The sequence below is a fragment of the Pituophis catenifer genome, unplaced genomic scaffold (genome assembly GCF_029215685.1).
Source record: "Pituophis catenifer annectens isolate HBS135680 unplaced genomic scaffold, rPitCat1.0.hap2 SCAF_4, whole genome shotgun sequence".
Lineage (NCBI taxonomy): Eukaryota > Metazoa > Chordata > Lepidosauria > Squamata > Colubridae > Pituophis > Pituophis catenifer.
Genome location: NW_027256884.1, coordinates 99672236 through 99694038, shown reverse-complemented (window position 1 = coordinate 99694038; position 21803 = coordinate 99672236). Strand labels below are relative to the sequence as shown.

At 35.0% G+C, this 21803-nt stretch overlaps 1 protein-coding gene across 5 annotated transcripts in view; it reads left to right on the top strand.

The window, feature by feature from the left end:
- Positions 1-15506, top strand: part of ST3GAL6 (ST3 beta-galactoside alpha-2,3-sialyltransferase 6) — a 58208-nt gene extending 42702 nt beyond the window's left edge. For all 5 annotated transcript variants that reach the window (XM_070942752.1, XM_070942749.1, XM_070942750.1 and 2 more), the window contains 6 exons: positions 530-593; positions 1399-1494; positions 3800-3989; positions 6927-7064; positions 10479-10631; positions 12013-15506. In XM_070942752.1, coding sequence (XP_070798853.1) covers positions 530-593; positions 1399-1494; positions 3800-3989; positions 6927-7064; positions 10479-10631; positions 12013-12105 — 734 coding nt within the window. In that variant the 3' untranslated portion in view covers positions 12106-15506. The remainder of the gene's footprint in view (positions 1-529; positions 594-1398; positions 1495-3799; positions 3990-6926; positions 7065-10478; positions 10632-12012) is intronic.
- The last annotated feature ends 6297 nt before the right edge of the window (positions 15507-21803 follow it).

The window sequence follows — 21803 nt, the reverse complement described above, 5'->3', positions numbered from 1 at the left end:
ATACTGAGCATAAGTCATATGTATCTCAACAAGACCATTACCTCAATGCTGAGAATTTGCACATATTGGGGGCCAGTTCTTATAATTATGTAGCAAATGCTTCCACTATGTATATTTGAGCAGCAGCTGAAACTCGTTGAGAAGGCGATAAAATGTGTGGAATATGTTTAGTCTGATTGTGATTATATGTTTAGGAATATAATTGCATATCTTTGTAAGTAGAGATTACTCTGCTTCTAGACATGTCTTTTATATGATGCAATGAGAGTTGCCTCAGAATAACATTCCTGATTGTTGAATGTGGTGCTTAAATCCTGCTTGCAAGCCATGTTGATGCAGGTAGCTGGATTGAGGTGGCCTTATTTTTTGTTAGCTCTAAAAATTCAAAAAAAAGTTCCTGCACAGAAATCTGCTCTGCGTGCACTTTAGTTTTACAGCTACAACAAATTATACTCAAATCAATTATGCTGAATTTTGTTGGGACAATAAAATGCTGGTTCTTTTTTTAAATAAAAAGTTTGTGTTACAGAAATCTATTTTCAACTTGCACTTTCAAAACTTGAAAGCTGTGACCTGTTCCCGGAAGATAACAGGTGAAGATTATATCTTTTATGTGATGTTAGAGATCTTTGTAAGAAAATTCATGCATTTTATGATATAATATTGCTTTTTGTATTTTGTAATAGAATTTTAATTGCAGATTTTTTTTTCATTAGCAGAAGCATTAATTGTTTTCATACTTTTAACAGTTCTTGAATTGATAGTATAATCAGTGAAACTTAAAATTATGACATTATAATTGAAAACTACTTAGGAAGCCAGTTTAAGGGGCTTTCCAAAGTTGCAGATTCCTTTTTTCTTTGGCAGTCTTTCTCATATAAGGTCTCCTCCTTCTCCCTCTATGAATTAAGTGACATGAAAATGTAGTTTTAAAAGTAGCAAATTTTTACCTATCATAGCTTTATCTATTGTGCAAGATGAACAAAAATGTAAAATGAAATAAAACGGATCTTGTGATTTTGTACATCTTGTGTGGCTTAAACGAAGTGTCCTACATCCATTTTCCATTCCCTTTTTGCTTTAGTTTAATGGGAAAATAGTTTCAGAAATTGTGCTTACAAATGAGAAACTGTCAGGAATGATGTTGGTTGGGGAGCTCTACCTGCTGCTTAAAAACCCATTTCAAATCCAATAGACTTAATCTGCAGCAGCAGGTTGATTTTCTATCCTTAAAGTTTAGAGAGTATCACTTTGTCTCCTTCCTCATCTTCAGGGCATCTGAATATGAACATTGATGGTAATAATATTTTGATTAAATTACATTTAACATTGCCCTTCTGTTTATAAACACACATTTATTGTATAATGCTTAATAGATGTGTTCTTATCATTCAACAGCCCACCCTGTAAAAAATGTATTGTGGTTGGCAATGGAGGAATCCTTCGAAACAAGAAGCTGGGTCAAAAAATTGATTCTTACGATGTGGTAATTAGGTAAAGAAACTTTCTGTTGTGAAAACAAGTATTTTGTCATTAGTTTTATTATGGGTATGGGCAGGAAAAGGAAAAGAGGCAGGAAATGGCATACTGAAATATGGCATAATGCAATATATACAGGTAGACCTCAGTTTAGAGACTATTTGAAATGATGTTAACACTGAAAAAGTAACTTTATGATCTGTCTTCGCATTTAACAATTACCCACAGTGAGGTGATCACAACTTGTATACTTCACAGCTGACTTCCAACAAGCAGAATCAATGGAGAAGTCAGGAATAAAATCACAAATAGCAGTTATGAAGTATCTTATTTAATGAGTGTGGGTGATTTGCTTAACAATTACAGTGGAAGTGAGGTTGTAAGTCCATTGCAGACATATAATATCTCACTTAATAACTGATGGGCAATTAGCGATGGGGTTACTGATCCCAGTTGTAGTGATTAAACAAGTGTAGGAGATGACCAGATTAACCCTGAAGGCAGGGTCAAATGCATCATCAGTTTGGAGTCACTATGCTCTCACAAGAGATCTAGGTCCAGCCCCCATAAATTCCATTGACTCTTATTTAGCACAAAGTTTGCCTTGACCATTAGTAAAACAGATTCTTGCGTAGGCAGCATGAAATAAAGACATAGTACTTTTGAATTCTATCCCAGCTTCTGGCTTCTTGCGCCTGATAAGAAGAATTACCTGTAAAGGCATACTGTGTAATAAATTCATGGATAAATTTATAACTGATACTTTATTATGCAAAGTAGAATATCTCCTTTTAATTTATGATTATTTAATTAATGATTAAATTTATGATTAATTTATGATTGATGACGTTCTAGGTTGCTCCTTCCTACCTCACTTTTTGTTTTATTTATTTGTTTTTTTAAAGTTACAAGCAAAATACCGTATTTTTCGGACTACAACATGCACATTTTTGTCTCCCAAAAGGAGTGAAAATGTCTGTGTATCTTACAGACCAAATATTACCTCAGGCCTTTTTCTGGCCCATTTTTGGGGCTTTTTTCAGCCCATTTTCGAGGCTTATTTTGGCTCGTTTTCAGAAAAAAAAAATTCTGAATGTTTTCAGAAAAAACAGCCTGAAAAAAGCCTCAAAAATGGGCCAAAAAAAGTCTAGAAAACGGGCAGAAAAAAGCCTTGAAAATGGGCTGAAAAAAGCCTAGAAAACGGGAAGAAAAAAGCCTTTAAATTGGGCTGAAAAAAGGCCTGAAAATAGGATGTGCGGAGGCCAAAAACTTTTTTTTTAATTTCCTCTTCTAAATTTAGGTGTGACTTATAGTCAGGTGCGTTTTATAATCCGAAAAATATGGTACATAACTGTGTTAGTCTATAGCAAAATAGTAAACATGAAGACTGGCTATACCTTCAAAATTAACTAGGTTTAATAGTGATAACTTATCATGAGCAGCTGTTGCCTTAAAGATACAATCAGTCTCATATGTTTGGTTATAATGCGTAACTTAATTGAAATATACACTAGGAAAAAGATTACCTTAGGTGGTAGGTAAAGCAAAGACAGAATAAAAAAGTTTATTTAGGAGAAATAATTTCAAGATTGTATATTCAATACTTTACATAATATTTTAGAAAGAAATTATGAGAAAGTACAGTTGTTTCAGTTAAGCTAAAGAAGAAATAGGAAACCACAGGAAATGTAACTACTGTGGGTACTGTTCCCTTGCGACATTCCTGCATCCTATGTTTGTGTTGCTCAAATAGCTTACAGAACAGCTTACATGGTTCAGAAAAATTTTCTGCAAAAGGACTTAATCTATATATTGATTCTTCTGATAGCAAATAGAAACTAAATCAAGGATGACTGACTTGCTAGTTTTTATATCATATGCATCCTTCAATAAATCCATGCAATGTTTTGCTTCATGTCAAATGCCTTGTGCATCAGTTTTGACTTCTGTCAAAGATAGTCCATTCTTTAGTAATCTGCTTGGTAGGAAGACAAAAAAGAGGGAGAGCAGAAAATGTTAAAAAAGAGGGGGATTTGGGTTCTTCTATGTCCCTTGACAGATTTCTCCCAAAGGAAGCTGCTCCTAAAAATAAAAGCAAAAGATTCCAACAATTGAGTTAAGGCATGTAACCTAATATTGCTTCAGTGAAACCTCTCCTGTTGTCATATTCATCTATTATGTATTTACAGGTGAAATCTGCATATTATGCAGACTTAATCAATATTGGAACAAATTCTGATTTTAAATGCAGTCTTAAAGTTGTACTTCAGAAATAAAAGCAGGATTTTTCATAACTATTAATAATATTTTTCCTGAATAGAATGAATAATGGGCCTGTTAAAGGCTATGAAGATGATGTTGGAAGGAGGACGACATTCCGACTTTTCTATCCAGAGTCAATTTTTTCAGATCCACTTCACTATGATCCTAAAACCACTGCAGTCTTTATTGTCTTCAAGCGTCATGACTTAAAATGGCTTTCAGATGTATTAAGTGGCCATAATATAGTGGTAAGTTCAGTGCGGTGACAATGCATCTAAATTTTCTCTTGCTTCTCCTTACCATAAAGAGACACAGCACTTTGCAGTGGGTACTGGTTGAGAATATTAATTGCATTATTGCAAGATTGGCTTGTTCTTATAGTATGCCTAAATCACAAGAACATGTAGCTATGCTTAATGCAATGTTCATTTATATACTGCTGTATACAACCATGGGGAATTGTCCTAAGTAAGAATGATCTCTTTTAGGTTAGTACTTTTGGAATATAGGGCCTTTTGGAATAGGGCCTTCTCTGTGGGAGCCCCAACCCTGTGGAATGAACTGCCCCCGGAAATACGTAAGATCTCCGACCTCCGGGTGTTCCGCTGCGCACTGAAGACCCTGTTGTTCCACCAGGCAGGGCTGTCAATATAATAATTTTAAATTGGGGTATTTTAATTTTTGGGGTTTTAAATCGGCCAAATCTATTTAATTATTTTAATTTTTAATTATTGTTGTGTCTTGTATTTTTAAATTTGGCTGTACACCGCCCGGAGTCCTTCGGGAGAAGGGCGGTATAGAAATAAAATTATTATTATTATTATTATTATATATTTTTTGACCTTTCCTTCAACTAGCAGAAATCATGCAAAGGTAATTGTTTATCTATATTTTTTTTCATTTTTTTTTTCATCTGCTTCCTGCATCAATTAAATACACTCTTTGCATAGATGAAGTTAGTGAGTTAAATAAAAACATACTGTATAATATTTATAACGTATCCTTGAGTTAATATATTGTATTACATACATACAATAAAATATATTGTAAAAACTTGGACTAAAAATCTCATAATAATAATAATCATGTTCCCCTTTTCCCAAATAAAATATTGATAAACCTTATAGACTATATTAATTAATATTGTAAAAATCCACTTACAATTTAAGAATATTACTTTTTTAAAAGATGGGGAAAGGGAGAAAAAAAAAGACTGGATACAGACAAGGTAACTTGGAACAATCAGTTTGATATAATGGTTAAAGTGTTGGACTAGAAACTGGGAAATCATGAGTTCAAGTTCTTGGCCAGTCAAAAAAGCTGGTTGGATGGACTTTCAACCCACCTCGCAGAGTTGTTGTTATGGAAAAAATAAGTGGGAATATTATGTATGCCACTTTGAGTTGAATAAAAAAGAGACATGGAAATCTGATAATAAAGTTTAGAAAATTTGAGCAGATTCCTTAAAAATCCCCTTTCTTGCTTCTCTTGAAAGGAAGGTGCTTCAGATATTGATAAACTCTTTTTGTGCTAGATTGTAAATTAATATTCCTAGAAATAATTTTTTGGAAATCCAAAGATTTATACTGAGGATATTTTTTTTACTGGAATAGAGTTAGCTGGAGCTGGCAGAATGGCGTTTTGTGTCTTTGCCTCACAGTTAAAATGGAAATTTAGAGTGCAAGCAAGAAGCAGGAAGTAGGAAGGAGATTGACGATTCACCTGGCTTGAGTTTAAGCAGACTAATGCTGAGGCTAAGTCTCATTTTAATGATTTCACCCAACCAGCAGAAGGGAGTGAGTCTGAGAAATCAGAATGGAATAGTGGCCCTTAGATTTGTTCCTTTGATCAGGTCCTCTGAATTCCTGTTGTTTGAGGTACTGTTGGAAGATAGACCCAACAACAAAGGTCTGCTCTTAGTGTCAAGTTCATTTTTTTCAATGAGACCAAGTGGACATATTATTCACCTAGATAACTGAAAATCTGTGTTCAGATATTAAGTTAGTAATCCTCCTCCTTCCCCGTATCTGTTTCAAATGAGGATCAGAGTGTTGAGCTAAGGTATCCTGGCTGACAGTAGTGAAGATCTAAAGATGCTTTTTCAAAAGGCAACTAGACTTTGTTTTTCCTTGACACTTCTTCAGTCAGAACTGAAGAAGCTTCTTGGACAAAAAGTGAAACATCTTCAAAATGAAAAAGCACCTTTGGGACAATCATGACATGGGTGACTAAGAATCTTCATAGACATAGAGAAGACCTAGGTGGCCTGGTTGCTGAAGGATTGAAGTCACTTGGGTAGTTTTGAGGTGATAGGGAGCAGCAATGTTCTATGAGAAACAAAATTGCCTGTATTGAACCACCATTTGTAGTGAGGACAAAGCGCAGGGGCATCAGTGACAGAGCACATTAATGTGATAGTGAACCCTTCCAATGAACACTCCAAGATTAATTTCTATATGGGTTATGGTGGATTGCAGAAGAGTGATCAAGAGTTGATGGATTGGGATGTAGGGATGGTTCCGAGTAATGCTCCCTCCGGCTGTTACAAGCACTTGTTAAGATGACCTTGGTTCCCACGAGCCCTAGTGCTATTATATCTGGAACATTAGAAGAAAACATTTCACACTCCATTGGTTCCCCCCCCCCCCATATATATGGCAATTAAGAAACGAAGAGAAGAGAATATGGCTTCAGATAAAGTCATTTCAAGAGTTGACAATCCCATTTAATATGTTGTATAAATGCTCTGTAAAGCACCATTATGAGTTTAATGGTGGGATTTAGATATGTAGATTTCCCAATTGTTGTGGGTTGTAAGAGATATTGGACACATTCTGCATTTAGGGGAAAATTGCCAGTTTGGAGGATTTTTTAAATTGATACTTGATTATAGTTTTTAGAAAAGATGGTAATCTTTTCTCAGTTTTGTAGGATTTCATTTCAGATCAGCACTGCCTTATAGTTAATGAAAAATCATATTGCTAACGTTTTCCCATTTATAAAGTTCATTATCCTCCATTTCCTTAATGTAATCAGGGTATGTTTTCACTATGTTTTCAGTATGAATCAGAAAACATGACTACTGCATCTTTTTTTAGAACTATTGTATATTTCTTTCCGTTACAATGGCACATTTTTTCTGTTATAGAAGTACAGCTTTATAAAGGCATGCTTTTTGTCCATAGGCAACTGATGTCTTCTGGAAGAAGCCAGCAACGAGGATGATTTATAAGCCTAAACAAATCAGAATCCTTGATCCATTTATTATTCAAAGAACAGCATATGAATTGCTTCATTTCCCCAGAAAATTCCCTAGACGAGGAGTATGTATTTTACTATGACAATTTCAATAATATTGGCTAAGAAATTGTAATCGTAAATGTTGAATCAAAGTTTCCTGTAGACTACCTATTACAACAAAATTAGTACATTATTATATTTCTATATTGTTTTTCGCTCCCAGGCGTTGGGAATGGTACATATTATTTTTATCTTATCCTCTTAATCTTGAGAAATTGGGTAGGTTGAAGGAAAGTATGAGATATTGGCTCAAGATAATTTAACTTGAGATTTCTTGTTGATGTTCAGACATCTCACTGGTTTTTCATTAGAACTTTGAGCACTAATTGTAATGTAATATATAATTATATATGTAATATAAATATATAATTTAATAAAGCTTTTACTTGTTATTTAAGCAGAAGGTTTCAAGCACCTTCAGGCTGCAGAATCTTTAATTTTTTAAAAAAATGCAAGAATCCCTGAAAAGTGCATATTTGTATTTTTAAATGTTGGTTTGGATTACTATTTTACATAACTGTTTTCATTTTAAATGATATAGTTGTAGAATTTTAAAAAACGAACATAACTTTAATGGAATCAATTCATTTGATACTAACAAATATTTATATAGTCTCAATTTTATACATTTTAGTTCCATTTAATGGAACTAAATAAATTGTAATTATTATTATTATTATTATTATTATTATTATTATTATTATTATTATTATTATTGTTGTTGTTGTTGTTGTTGTTATTATTATTATTATTATTATTATTATTATTATTATTATTAGCCTATAGCAGTGATGGCTAACCTTTTTGCCGTTGCATGCCAAAAGCAGGGGGAGCCCGGGTAGGTTGCCTATGTGCATGCCCACATCCATAATTCAATGTGCCCTGCTCCCACACATGTGTGCGCACCCCCCCCCCCCACTTTTAGCATGCTATGGCACAGTGGGCCTGTTTTTCACCCTCCCCAGATTCCAGAGACTTTCTAGGAGCCTGGGGAGGGCAAAAACGGCCTTCCCCACCCACCCAGAAGTCCTCCGGAGATCAGAAACAGCCCATTTTCCAACTTCCGGTGGGACCGGAAGGCCCAAAAATCAGCTGACCGGTGCACGAATGCATGCTGGAGCTGAGCTATGGCAATGCTCGCGTGCCCACAGATATGGCTCCATGTGCTACCTGTGGCACCCCTGCCATAGATTCGCCATCACGGGCCTATAGTAACATACCCAAATCAATAGCAATAACTATGCCCTTAGGTAATAGTCCCATATCTTAATATTTATCTTCCATTATAAGTGAGTAAATACAACTTTTACATTCTTCTTAGCAATTCCGATTTAGGAGGCCATTTTACTAAACTGAGACAATCTACTGGTTCCTGGCATATCTGAACGATCCATATTAAATGATAATTGGCTACTTTAAAAGTGGAATCAAGGAATGTTATCAATTCTGGAGGGTTTTTTTCTCATTTATATGAACTTGGTGTTCTGAACCAGCTCTTAAAATAAATTAAGTGCTGCTATTCTGCTTGATAGAAAAACTATAACTGGTGGTTACAGGTCATTTAGAGCAGGCAGATAATCTTAATGCTTTTCTACTGTCTTTAGTTAGCTTGTGAACCTTAGTAAGCAGGTTACCTTGTCCAAGATTCTGCTTAGTGCAGAATCCACTATAGATGACCATCGGACTTCTGTATGAAGACAACCAAATAAAGTAGGATTCATCATTCCATGTAGCAAGCTATTCTACTAGTTGGTAGTTTTATGTCAGAAAGTCCTTTCTGAAGTCTAGCTTGAATCTGGGTCCTGATAGTATAACCTATTAGTTCTGAAATAATAGAAAATGCCTGTTCACTTTAGTCTGCCACAACCTTGAAATAGCTAAAGATGTCTATATTGCTCTTCATTTCCTCTTCTGTAGGCTAAATTTACCCTGAGCCCTTTAGCCTTTCCTCATAGGGTTTTGTTTCCAGGGCTTCACCATCTTTGATAGCCCTCTTCTAAAATTGTTCCAATGTATCACTATTCCAGAATTGAACATAAAATTGGGACTGCTGGTATAATGAGTAATGTGTTTTTTCCACATTTTCTTTAAATTCTGCAAAATAATCCAGACAACATGGATTCTTCAACAAAATTTTCTGCTCTTATCTAGTAGTCATCCAGATTTTTGCAGCCTAGGTGAGGTAGCCCTATTTAGAGGGCTGATACGCTTTCACTCTGGAAAAGACCAGAGTGAAAAACAACTGGGTATGTCTTCAGAATCTGCTGAGTCAAGATTAAGATTTTTCATGTTAAAATATGCTTCTTTTTCCATTTTTCTTCAACCCATTTTTTCTTTACTATCTTATTCATTAGATTAGGCTGAGAAAGCTGGCTGAATGAGGCTCATAGCCAACAGAGGGGGTGGGGAATCATAAAGAAAAGACCAGGCCGCTGCAGCTTAGTTATAGCAATGCCTGAGCATCTAGCAGAGATTGTTACACATGGTGAGGACTTGGAATAGCAGGAGTGCTTCACAGACCAGTAAGCAAGCTCCTTCACGGTGTGCAAAAGTAATGAAAGCTGTAGCAACAATAACCAGGTAGATAGTTGGCCAGATGACACTGATATCAACAAGGCAAACGGGAAAACCGTTGAAGGCATTTGAAAGAGACAGGCTGGGAAAGATTTCAGCACTTAGAAAGCCTCTCCTGTAGGCATCTCAGCTATGCTGCCTAACAGTTATTGTGAGCAAAGTGCGAAATACCCAACAATTGCACTTCCTTGAGACTTCCACACAAGCAGCTGTTTTAGGCACAGTTCTGCATTTACCTCTATGTTCTATAGGGGAGCAAAATCTACAGCATTTCATTCAGTAGTGGGTTTCAAATCCAATCGCTATCAGTTCGCTTGTGGGCGCGTTCGTGCTTGCGTGTGACACTTCTGCGCATGCGTAGAAGCATCCGGGCGGAACCTCTCCCCGCTGCTGCCACCAATCCGGGGCGAACCGGTAGCAACCCACTACTGATTTCATTCCTTGTCTTTTGTGGCTTCCAAAGGCCCTCCCGGTTACCAAATCAAAGTCTTTTACCATTTTGAAATAACAACCATATAAAAAGTGTTGTGTAGTTATCAAGGACTGATGTATATTGAAAACAAACACTTTGTCCCACACACACTTGTGTCCTAAAATAGGCAATTAGTCAATCTACTACATAATGAGCCTCCACTGATGTAGTATTGTTACCTTCTGTATTTTTGCCTAAGTCTCAAAAATTCAAGAAATATAATATCTATTCATCAAAGGAGTTACCTACGCTTGGTTTACTATAATCAACACTAGATAAATTAGCGAGCAGGTATAGAATTTACCGTATTTCTTCCAAATGCAAATGTGGTTTGACATATGTGAATCTGTTTGCAAATCAAATATATTTATAATTTGATTTTTTTTTTTAGAGACCAAAACATCCCACAACAGGGTTAATTGCCATTGCCTTTGCTTTTGATATATGTACTGAAGTTCATGTGACAGGCTTCAAGTACAACCTGCAGGATCAGGGCAGTTCTTTGCATTATTACGGTAATGACACCATGTCTTTGATGATTAAGGTAAAACCCTATTTTCTTTAGAAACGTTTATATTTATGCAGTGTATTTTCTTTTCACTGGCTTGTATCAAATGTCAGCTTGTAGTAGCAGAAAGTATTTTCTGGGGATCTGTTATTAGATATCCACCCCTTCTTTCATATAGTTCTCAAGGTTGTATCTCAGATCAGCTTTGGATGGAGGGGGTGGGTGCTGCAGTATCTAAAGGAAATTTAGGAGACAGAACCATTCTGAGCTATCATTGGTCATAACTCAGTGTGATGATTATTGTTAATCTCTTTTATTAGAGTTAGCATGCCAATAAACTGCTTTATTTAGAGTTAACAAATCAAGCTCTGAAAACATGAGGCAGGTAATTCTTAACTAATTGCTTGGTGACCATTCAAAGTGACAATGGACCCCGAGAAAGCTAATTACAACCTGGTTTTGAAGTTCCGATTTCCCGCCGTGGTCACAGAAATGCAATTTATAATGTCTTTGCTGAAAAACAGCATTTACTTCCAGTTTGTGGCAAAAGCTGTCCCATAGTGAACACTGGGTTCACTTATCGACTGCCGTATTCACTTAATGCTACAGATCCTGTCAGCCAAAAATGTCGGCTGACAGGGACTAGAAGAGGAGCTTTTTCTGCAGCAGGTCCTGCTCTGTGGAACATCCTCCCTTCGTAGATTGGAATGGCCTCAACCCTATTAGCCTTCCATAAAGCTTTAAAGAGCTGGCTGTGCTACCAAGCCTGAGGTGCATCAGGGTCCCTGCTTCAGGAGTGAAATCCAGCAGGTTCTGACAGGTTCTGGAGAACTGGTAGTGGAAATTTTGAGCAGTTCGGAGAACCAGTAGTGGAAATTTTGAGTTTTTCGGAGAACCGGCAAATACCACCTCTGGCTGGCCCCAGAGTGGGGTAAGAATGGAGATTTTGCAATATCCTTCCCCCAGGAGTGGGGAGGGAATGGGGATTTTGCAGTATCCTTCTCTGGAGTGGTGTGGCAATGGAGATTTTGCAGTATCCTCCTGCCACGTCCACCAAGCCACGCCCACCAAACCACACCACGCCCACAGAACCGGTAGTAAAAAAATTTGGATTTTACCACTGCGCTGCTTCCTGACTATATTGTTAACAGGCCTGATGTCTTGCTTTGTATGTATTCACATTAGACATTTTAACATTTTTTTAGTGTTTTAACGGTTTTTATTTTATTTTATTTAAATGTTTTTAGGATTTTGATTATAGTGCACATTTCTGACTTGTGAGCCGCCCAGAGTCATTTGCTGAGATGGGCGGTATGGAAATCAAATAAATAAATAGTTACTGTTGGCAAAAAAAAAAAAAAAAGGTTGCAAAATATTTGTATTTTTGAGTTTTGTATTTTTCTTTTATTCTTTGCAGAATGAATACCACGATATTGTTGCAGAGCAAAGACTTTTGAAGAACCTTATAGATCGCCATATTGTGATCAATCTCACAGAAGAACCAAATTAAAGAGCAATCACTTTTTTGTAAAACTGAATGGGGGAATTATTTTTATTTGAATTATTTTTTTAATAAAGTATTTATAGAAATTTGCCATTTTTAAAAAATATAAATATATCTCACATATCTTCTAAGAATGTCTCTGCCTTACTGTTAGTGTTTTCCCAGAAAGTAACTTTCACAGTCATTTACACAAACATGTTAATTTAGTAATGGAAAAATGTTGGCTACATTAATTTAACAAGAAACTATTATTTCCTCTTAGTTTTCTGTTTACTATTTTCCACATGATGGCACGTTGTACCTTCATCTTGCAATGCAGATACATAGAGGTCAAGATAAAATGTTATTCTGGCAACAATATATAATGTCCCTTCTGTTGAATTTCAATCATGAGTAAAAAAAAAAAAAAGTGAAGCGCTAAAAAAATTAATACACTTGCTCTCCATGATGGAGTGCTGGAAATGCATATAATTAGTTTCTAAATCTTGTTTAAACTGCATCGACTGCAAACGATGACTTTTTCAGTAAGATGATGTGTGCATCAGTTAAAGCGACACAGTGATAACTACTGAACAATGTTAAATATAGTGCAAAAAATGGCTTACGAGCAAAGCAGTTTTCATTTTAAATAATGGAACAGTGAAAGTAAAGCAGTCACTCTGCTCTGAATTTCCTGCATGTTGCAATTATAAAATTGTCTTGAAGTAATTAATATGTATTCAAGATGTTGCAATAGATGCTTAAATCAGAAGCATCTGCAGGGAGAATTTTTAAAAAGTCGTAATGGTGACCATGATTATATGATCAATGTTCCACCAGCCTTTTTTTTAATGTGCAGTGCAATTAAGTGAATGCAAACTATTTTATCCCTCCTCCCACTCTCCCCCAGTGAACATCCCCACTTAAAATACGACATACCGTAGAACAGTGTTTCTCAACCTTGGAAGCTTGAAGATGGGTGGGCTTCAACTCGCAGAATCCCCCAGCCAGCACTCAGAATCCCCAGCAGTGCTGGCTGGGGGATTCTGAAAGTTGAAGCCCACCCATCTTCAAGTTACAAAGTGCTGGCTGGGGGATTCTGAGAGTTGAAGCCCACCCATTTTCAAGCTACAAAGGTTGAGAACCACTGCTGTAGAAGGTTACTCTTGGGCCTTGTTCAGAATGCTGTTAAAATTGTTTATCCCAAATGTTTCAGGTTTTTTTTTTTCTACTTTAATTGTATTTTCTGCTCTCAATTTTTATCTTTAACTTTAAGGTCAGCTCTGCATTGTTGTCAAAGACACCAAGTATTCTGCTTTTATAATATTTCCATCAAAGCTATTTGACATTCTTTGGTTTACTAATGCAGATGTATAAAGGGTCCAAAATCTCTTTAAGTAACAGATGATAGTATTCTTCTAGTAGAACAGTCTTCCTAAATCATTGAGTTTGTTTGGATTTTATTTTACCCTCTCTTCTCTAAATCAATATTTGACTCTTTAGAAAACATATAATTTCTTAACTTGTTAATTTTGCTTAATATAGTGCTTTGAAATTTCTGAGGGGGTTTGAGGTAGATAGTGGGATATGCTCCAAAAGTTCTTATAAACATCAATGAGCAGTTCCAGACATTATTTATAGCCCTAAATATTGGAAAACTACTTAGCTGACACACACAACAATATGTTTTTATGTTTTACAGGCCAATTCTTTTACTTCTATTAAAAATAAATGATTTTAATATTTTTGGTCCCATAATATAGTATGTAGTATATTCTAGTATAGAATATCTATGGTCTTATGATATAATATAGACACAGGCAAACTTGAGCCAATATTAGAAGGCTCTTGGTCACTTCTCCAAAGTCCTTGATCCTCTCCAACTATTTTCCTATCTGTTGTCCCAATCAAAAAGAAAATCTTATTTTTAGCAGCACCAAATTGGAGACAGTAGCTGTTCCTCTTCTTTTCAAGGCTTTCAAGTAACTTCTTTGTGGCGTATTTTAAAAGCTCTTTGTTGTATGGGGCTTGGGCAACATTTTTGAAACCAAATTGCTGCTGAGGAGGTATTCAAATCTCTTTTAGAAAATTAGTAATCAGGCTTATTTTGAAATATTGATAGCAGTGGAGGCTTTTTTTGAAGCCTCTCTGCCATGTAAGAATATGCATGTTTGAATGAATACATGAGATATGTTAATGTGGGAAGAAAAGGAGGGGGAAACATAATAGAGGGATGCATATTCACATTGCATTTCACTTTGCTGGCTGTTGATGAATAAGATTTTCAGCTTGTTTGTCCAGGATAAGTTAGGGCCAAAATAGGTTCCTTATGCTAAATTAAGGAATGCATGGAAACTTACTCCAAATATATCCTTATTTTACACTGACTTGTGCCTGGCATAGCCATTACCACCTATTAAATGCATTAAAAACAAAAAAATATTGTTCCTTATAAAGAGGTACTTGGCACCTTTGTCAAATCTACAAATCATCTATATAATGAATAGTTGCTATCATTAGAGATGCTTAAATAGACTGTGTCTTTCCAAAAGTTTCTTGTGCACTTGGCCTGCAATGTTGAGGCCTATTTGTATTTTTATTCTGTCTTGTAAATTCCACATGTAGAGCACTGTAGTCTCAGGATTGATGCAAAATAAAGCTAATGTTAAGAAAAGGACATTTCAGATGGTGTATCATGCACCACAAGCAAGACTTGCTGCATTTCCCACTTCTACATATCCTTCGCAGGGTTAATTCTGCCCACATTCAGATATGGACATGAAACAGTCTTCTTTTCTAGTGCCCCTTGGATTCAGCTACATTCCATATTTTGTATGTTACGTGATCAGATGTACTGCTATTGTCTTGTTTATCATCTCAACAGTACTACACAAAAGATTAACTTTTATTATTATCTAGATATTTTCAGATTAAAGATTCTGACTTTGCCCATTTAAAATTGAACTAAGGAGATATAGGTCTCACTCTTTGAAAGTAGCTTCACTTTTTCTTAATTTATTTTATAATTTAATAGAATATACATGAGACTGGAAACAAATTGTGGAAGATATAAACCCTTGAATTTTTCACTGGGCTGAGTCTTTGTTGTTGTTGTTGTTGCTAACATTGAATTTTGATTATCCTCTGAAATGTGATGATTTAATTTGGAAATTAAAGTAGTATTATTACTTCTGTTGCATTAAGTATCTGCTGTTGGTATTCCCCAAAGCCTTCAAGTTTCTTAACAGTTAAGCAACCATTTCTACTTTCTGAAAATGTTTTGGGAGTAACATTTGTTCTGTTAAGTGGCTATTCAACTTTGTTTTGTTTTTATGTCCAAAGACAAATTTTAAACCTGTTGTAATTATTTGTGTAAAATATTAGATGTTAAAGAGAATTATTTTTGTTATAATAAATATGTAAATAAATGCTTGTGTTTATTGCTTTTTGAAATATTGTGCAGATCAATATAGACGCATTTACACTGCTAATGATATGATTCATATATCATATGGACATCCCACACATAAATACAGATTTTACACTATGCCAGGACTATGCATCCTACAATAGTACTTCCCAATACAATATTATCTCTACTAAAATATCCCAATAATATTCACACTCTATATCCCATAATATAATATTCCTTGGGTAATTATGAAGAAATACCCCCACTGTTTACAGTTTTATAGTAAAGTGGGTTTTGGTAATAAAAGTTTTGTTTTGAATTACAATTAATTATAATTAATTATAATTAGCATTATAGGATTTTGCAAAAATCAACAGTTTTTTAAAAAAGCTTTTTAAAATGTCTAATAGGATATAACAATAAATGATACCTTGCTATTTTAATTAAAATAAAACAATTTCATGCTATTTAAAAAACAGCTTTAAGAAGGACTTTGGATTCCCCCCCTCCCCCATCTTGGTAATAAACATCTATTTTTCTTTTCATAACTGATAAGGAGTTGTATGCCTGATAACAGATTTTTTTTCAGTTCCATGAATAGTAAATAATCATCATGCCCAGAACAAAATATGGTTCTTTTATTTCAGTAAAGTTACTTAGTGTACTTTCTGCTTCCGCCTACCTTTTTTATGAATTGTTGTCCATAGCAGCTGGCAATATTTGCCTTCTCCAGAAGATTGATTTCTGTTCATTGAATAATAAAAACTATTACAAAAAGCTTTTTCCTACTCCTTCATGGTGATCTTGGCATTTTCAGGCCAGATCTGTTACATGTAAAAATAATAAATACTATATATTACTAATCTAATATTAATGTAATAATTATAAATATGGGAAAAATATGTTAGTCTAAAAGTTTCCTCCCATCACTGAGTTGTGTGTTCAAAATTAAATAAGTAATGTAAGACTGGTTTTAATAGTTTCAAGATTTTCCCTAATTGCTATGCTGCTGGTAAGGGTCTTTTTAACTGGTAAATTTTAGTGAGTAAAATGATAGTTAATGTTTTCAGCAATGGTGTTTAACATGCAGTCATTTTAAGAAAGTTGATTGTTTAACACAGAAAGGAGGGGAAAACACAAAAGTTTGAATACATTTCCAGAAAAGAACATTTCAACCTTGTTTAATGTTTTTCCAGGATGAATCCTCCGGAAGATGGTTCCACCTTACTTTTATTGCACATTGCCCTAAGTCCCTCTGTGAGCAAGATGGCGGTTCTTAAATATGATAAATAAATTCTGGGTTTATCTTTCATCATAGCTAAAGAAATATCCTCGAGGACTACACCAGAAGGTCCTGTTTAGCAACCTGTAGTTCTTGTATCTCAACAATTAGAACTGAGAGCTATGCTGCCTCCAATATTAGAATATAGTCTAATAACATATGTTATATGAGTTGATAATCTTATCGTCTAAAGTGATCACTATTTACTTCTGGTAATGAATTCTATAATTTAATTGCATATGAGATAAATAATATCGGATCTGAAACTGCAGTATACAGTTTCATGAGTCCAGTCTTATTCCTGAGAGAAAAATGCATCTTTCAAGCAATGTCACTATCCCGTACATCATTTTATACACATTTATGAGCATTATTGTTTTTTTTTTTTGTGTGTGTGTGTGTACCTTATGATGATAGCAGAGACAGGCTGCTGAATAGGTGGTTTATGGTTTTTTAGGTTTTCCAGCACAAGTGATTTGTTATTGATTTGTCACAGCAGATGCAATAACAATTAGCATCCTTTCCTTATTAATTATTTACTAGTACTTTTGCCCTGTTTGTGTGTTCTAAATTGAACAGTACTTCCTGCTACCTTCTTTTTCCCAGTTGCATTCCCTGCTATTTATTTAAGATACCTATTTTACATGCAGAAACTTTCTTCATGGGAAATTAAATATTTAAAGTACTGTAAGGTTGTATGCATAGGGTAAATTGTTCTTTTTTCTTTTCAGAATTTGCACTACATTGGATGTGGCCAGGCAGAGTAGTTATGATCAATTAATACAGCGGTCATTTTCCCTACATAATTGGTGTTTGTATGTAGTGTGAGCAATAAAAATGAGTTTTGTGATAGCAAGCAAGTGCAATAAATAATTGTAGAGGATAATTTGCAGGAACCACAAGTAACACATTTCAGAAAACTTGATTTCTTGTTTTGCATTTCTGAAATAATTGAAATAAAATACCAAAACATTGTAAAAAGTTATTTAATGAGACCTTTTGCAATCAGTACAAAAACGTAAATACAAAATTATTTCTTATTTTCATTTTTTATTTCTTTACCCTAGTAATCTGGCCTAAAGATCTTTGAATTGCCCATTGTTCTCAAACAGTTTGTGCTGTAATGCATTAAGATTTAAATAATGGAAATTCAACTCACAATTTGTATACATCTGTATTAGGATAATTTTTCCTGATATAGGGAATATTAGGATAATCCTTCAATTAAGCATGGAAGTTTCATTTAAGATATAGGAACAATAAGGATTTGTCTAGTTGGAATGTTTAAAACAAATATGATATGTGACACTGAAAAAGCATGGATGTTAAATAACTCAGATTACTTTTCTTATGTCAAGGAAAAATCAAGCTATCAAAGGAACTAGAATGGCCAAGTCCATTAATCCCTCAACTCCAATAAAGCTAGAAGTACTTCTGTACCATAGATGTTTCTACTCAAACCACCCATCTGGATGAGGACTAAGGTATGCAAATGAGTATTTCATCCATATAAGGCTACTTCTAGCTATATGGCTGCCATGAATAATAGTTAGTTTTGTTAGGCATGGCAGAAAGGGAGTCCCTTTTTAAGCTTTTCCTGAATATATCCTTTGTCTATAACTTTTCAAGTAACGAGCAGAGATTAACTTGGTTAAATCCTGAGTGGAGATCAGACATTCCTACTCTAACATAGTTGTCTCCCCAGGAGTCCTTGCACTTCTTGAATATGTGCAATCAATGAGATCTGGGCAGCCCTACAGAGATCATGCAGCATCCAACATATCCTCTGTGAATCAAACAGGTGGCTCTGCACGCAATGCTGTTGAAATTTGGATAGAGTTTTCACCACAAGATTTCTGTTAAGCAGAAAAAAGGATGAAGTTAGTCCTCTGCAGTTCCTCCTGTTAAACAACCAATCCACATGGTAATTTCTTGATCAACAGAGTAATCCCAGTTATAGTTCTTATACATGCAAATATTGTTCAGCAGAGCCACAGATGGCCGCACATATCCTGCTCTATGGAGTAGAGAGTTGGTCTCTGACAGAAAACCACTTTAAGAAACTAGAAGCATTTGAAATGTGGATTTACAGATGACTGTTATGTATAAACTGGGTTAACAAATGAGGTGATAAGCCGCCTGGGAAAGCAAAGGGAAATAAAGCCATTAAAAAGCGAAAATTAGAATATTTTGGACATGTGATGCGACACCCAGAAAAATACGGCATCCTTCACTTAATCCTCCAAGGAAAGATTGAAGGCAAACGAGGTCCAGGCAGAAGAAGATGATCATGGCTTCAAAACCTTAGGGACTGGTTTGGACAAAACTCAGCAGCACTTTTTCAAATGGCTGTTGACAAAAATAGGATTGCCAGCACGATCGCCAACGTCCGATGACGGATATGGCACAAGAAGAAGAAGAGCCACAGAATTTCAGCACAATCTATTCAGGTACATCTATGTCCTTCAAGTATCCTTCTAGAATCTGTGTTAACTCAAAATGGTAATTGGGAGTGTTTTCTATTGGGACTCACTAATACTTTTATGGAAGTCCTTCTCATGTGCTAATCTTTGAAGACTGTTAAATAGATAAGAAAACAAAAATGAAGCCCTTCATCATCTGGGTTGCTTCTCAGATGGGTTGCTATACAGGATCCGTTGCAAGCTTAGAAATCTGAGGTATTCTCTTTACTCTTTCATGTACATCTCTTAATGGACTGGTTTGAGTTTCAGCTGGTTTAGATTTTAAAATGGTCAGTGCTGGATGTTTGTTATAACTGCTGTATGTTTGTTAATTTTCATTTTATTTTATTTTTGCCATTTTATTCTTGAATAGGATTTTATTATGTCAGTGTCTCTTTGAAGACTTTTATCTTTAGTGGCAGACTGGAAATAGTTAATGTATTATTATGGTCGGTTGCATTGTCAGCCAGATTTTAAGACTTGATTTGGCATTGTTTGCCACCTATTAAGTACTTCTGAAGGACCTGGGATAGGCAGATGTTGTTTGATGATGTTAAGGATATTATGGTAGGAGGTAAGCCGTTCCAAGTAAAGCTGCCTTTTGCAATTTACTGATGGTGATTTTGTCAATGCAGATGGTGTTCAATTGATGCTCCAAACGTTTTGGGATTGCACCCAAGACATCTAAAACTATTGGTATTAGTTTTGCTTTCTTTTGACACAGTCATTCGGCCTCTATTTCAAACTCACAGCCTGTGGGCTGGATGTGTCACATGCTGGCCACGCCCACCCCCAGTTTAGCAAAGCCGACAAAAGTCCCAATACGTCATGTGATGTCACAGGATGACGTGAGTTTGACACCCCTGTTCTAGTGTACTATCCACTATCCAGACTGTTTTGTATTATCCATAATCATGAAGACTGGTGTGTTAGGTGTCAAGTCTTTGTATGTTTGAACTCTAAAGTCCCAGACACTTTAGCTTCATCACATTCTATTACTAGCATTTTGTGGTTCTACCAGTTCTTGCTTACATGCAAGTGGTATTTCTTGCAGATATGTACAGTCACAATGTACCATTGTTGCTACTTTGTTAGGCCATTGCTTGTTGTCAATCTGTGTCAACTTTGATGCATTGTTTCTGCAGCAAGGTCTTGCATAGCCAGAATTAGTCCATCTGTCTCTTTTTCGACTTTCCTACTCTTAATTGTTGCCAGCACTTGTTTTTATTTGCTTTGTCTGCAATTTTTCTTAATGTAATGACCATATAATACTTTGCCATGCCTCTTTCTATTGTTGTTGTTGTTGTTGTTGTTGTTGTTGTTGTTGTTATTATTATTATTATTATTATTATTATTATTATTATTATTATTATGTACACAACAATGTGAAATTACAGATGACAGATCTTTAGCTGTGTTGGCCTTCATACTCACTTCCAAAGAACCTAGGTGTCATAATTATTGGCATAGCATAAGTGTGTCACTAATAATCAATAAACACTATTATGTATGTGCTATTAAATTGGTGTCTATTCTTGGCAACCAGATAGATAGACTTTATTCAGGATGAAATAATAATAGCCACAGTATTTTGCTACTCCCACAAATATATGACTTTCTAACCTCCATGTATTTAAAAGCCAAAATAGGCATTTAGGAATAATCCATAGGATAGTTGAACTGAAGATAGTTACTCTATTATATCCCATTGCCTTTATGCCACTCATACTGGATACATCACACAATGTGCAAAACTAAAGGACTGTGCTATTCTCAGTCATTGCTAGTCACCTTTTCCAGTATTTGTTAAAAGATCTAGGAAAATGAACAACAAATAAACTTCCATTTTGAGCATATCAAACATTCAGTCCTATCATTTCTTGATAAAAACTTGCAACAATGATTTCCAAATGAAAAAGGATCATCCATTCACTACTTGTGTATCAGATAATTCAGCCTTGCCTGATTTCAGATACACATTGGCATTTTCTGTATTTATTTTCTGTGAATCATAAATCAATATGCAACTGTTAATCTGTGCTGCACTAACATTACTTGGTTTGTAAATACCATTTTACCTCTAAGTCATTGATTTAAACTATTCCACAAACCAATCTAGAAATATAAACATTTACTTGCAATATAAATACGGCCTATTGCTTGCTGGGGAAAAGAAATCAATGCCTTGGATTTCAGTCAATTTGCTAATAATTAAATTGCTTTCTAACACTGAGATTTGTCCTTTTCTACTATTTTTGTCAATATGACCAGATTAAAATCTTCACATAAAAATAGAAACTTTGGCAAAGAGAAGTTGGTACATGATTACAGAGCCTTCTTGAAGTCATTGCAGTTTTTGTTATAAAGAAATCTTTATAGTATTATAGAATAAATGTTTGTATCTTTGTCTATCACCTTCCACTTGAAAGTTTCACCTTAGAAGCAAGTGATCAGTAAGCACTTTATGGAAACCCTGACATGACATTATTTTTAATGCAAAAAAGCAGACAAACGTTGAAAAGATTCATTGTACAGCAGCAAGCCAATTAATTCTGGACTTATTGATAGT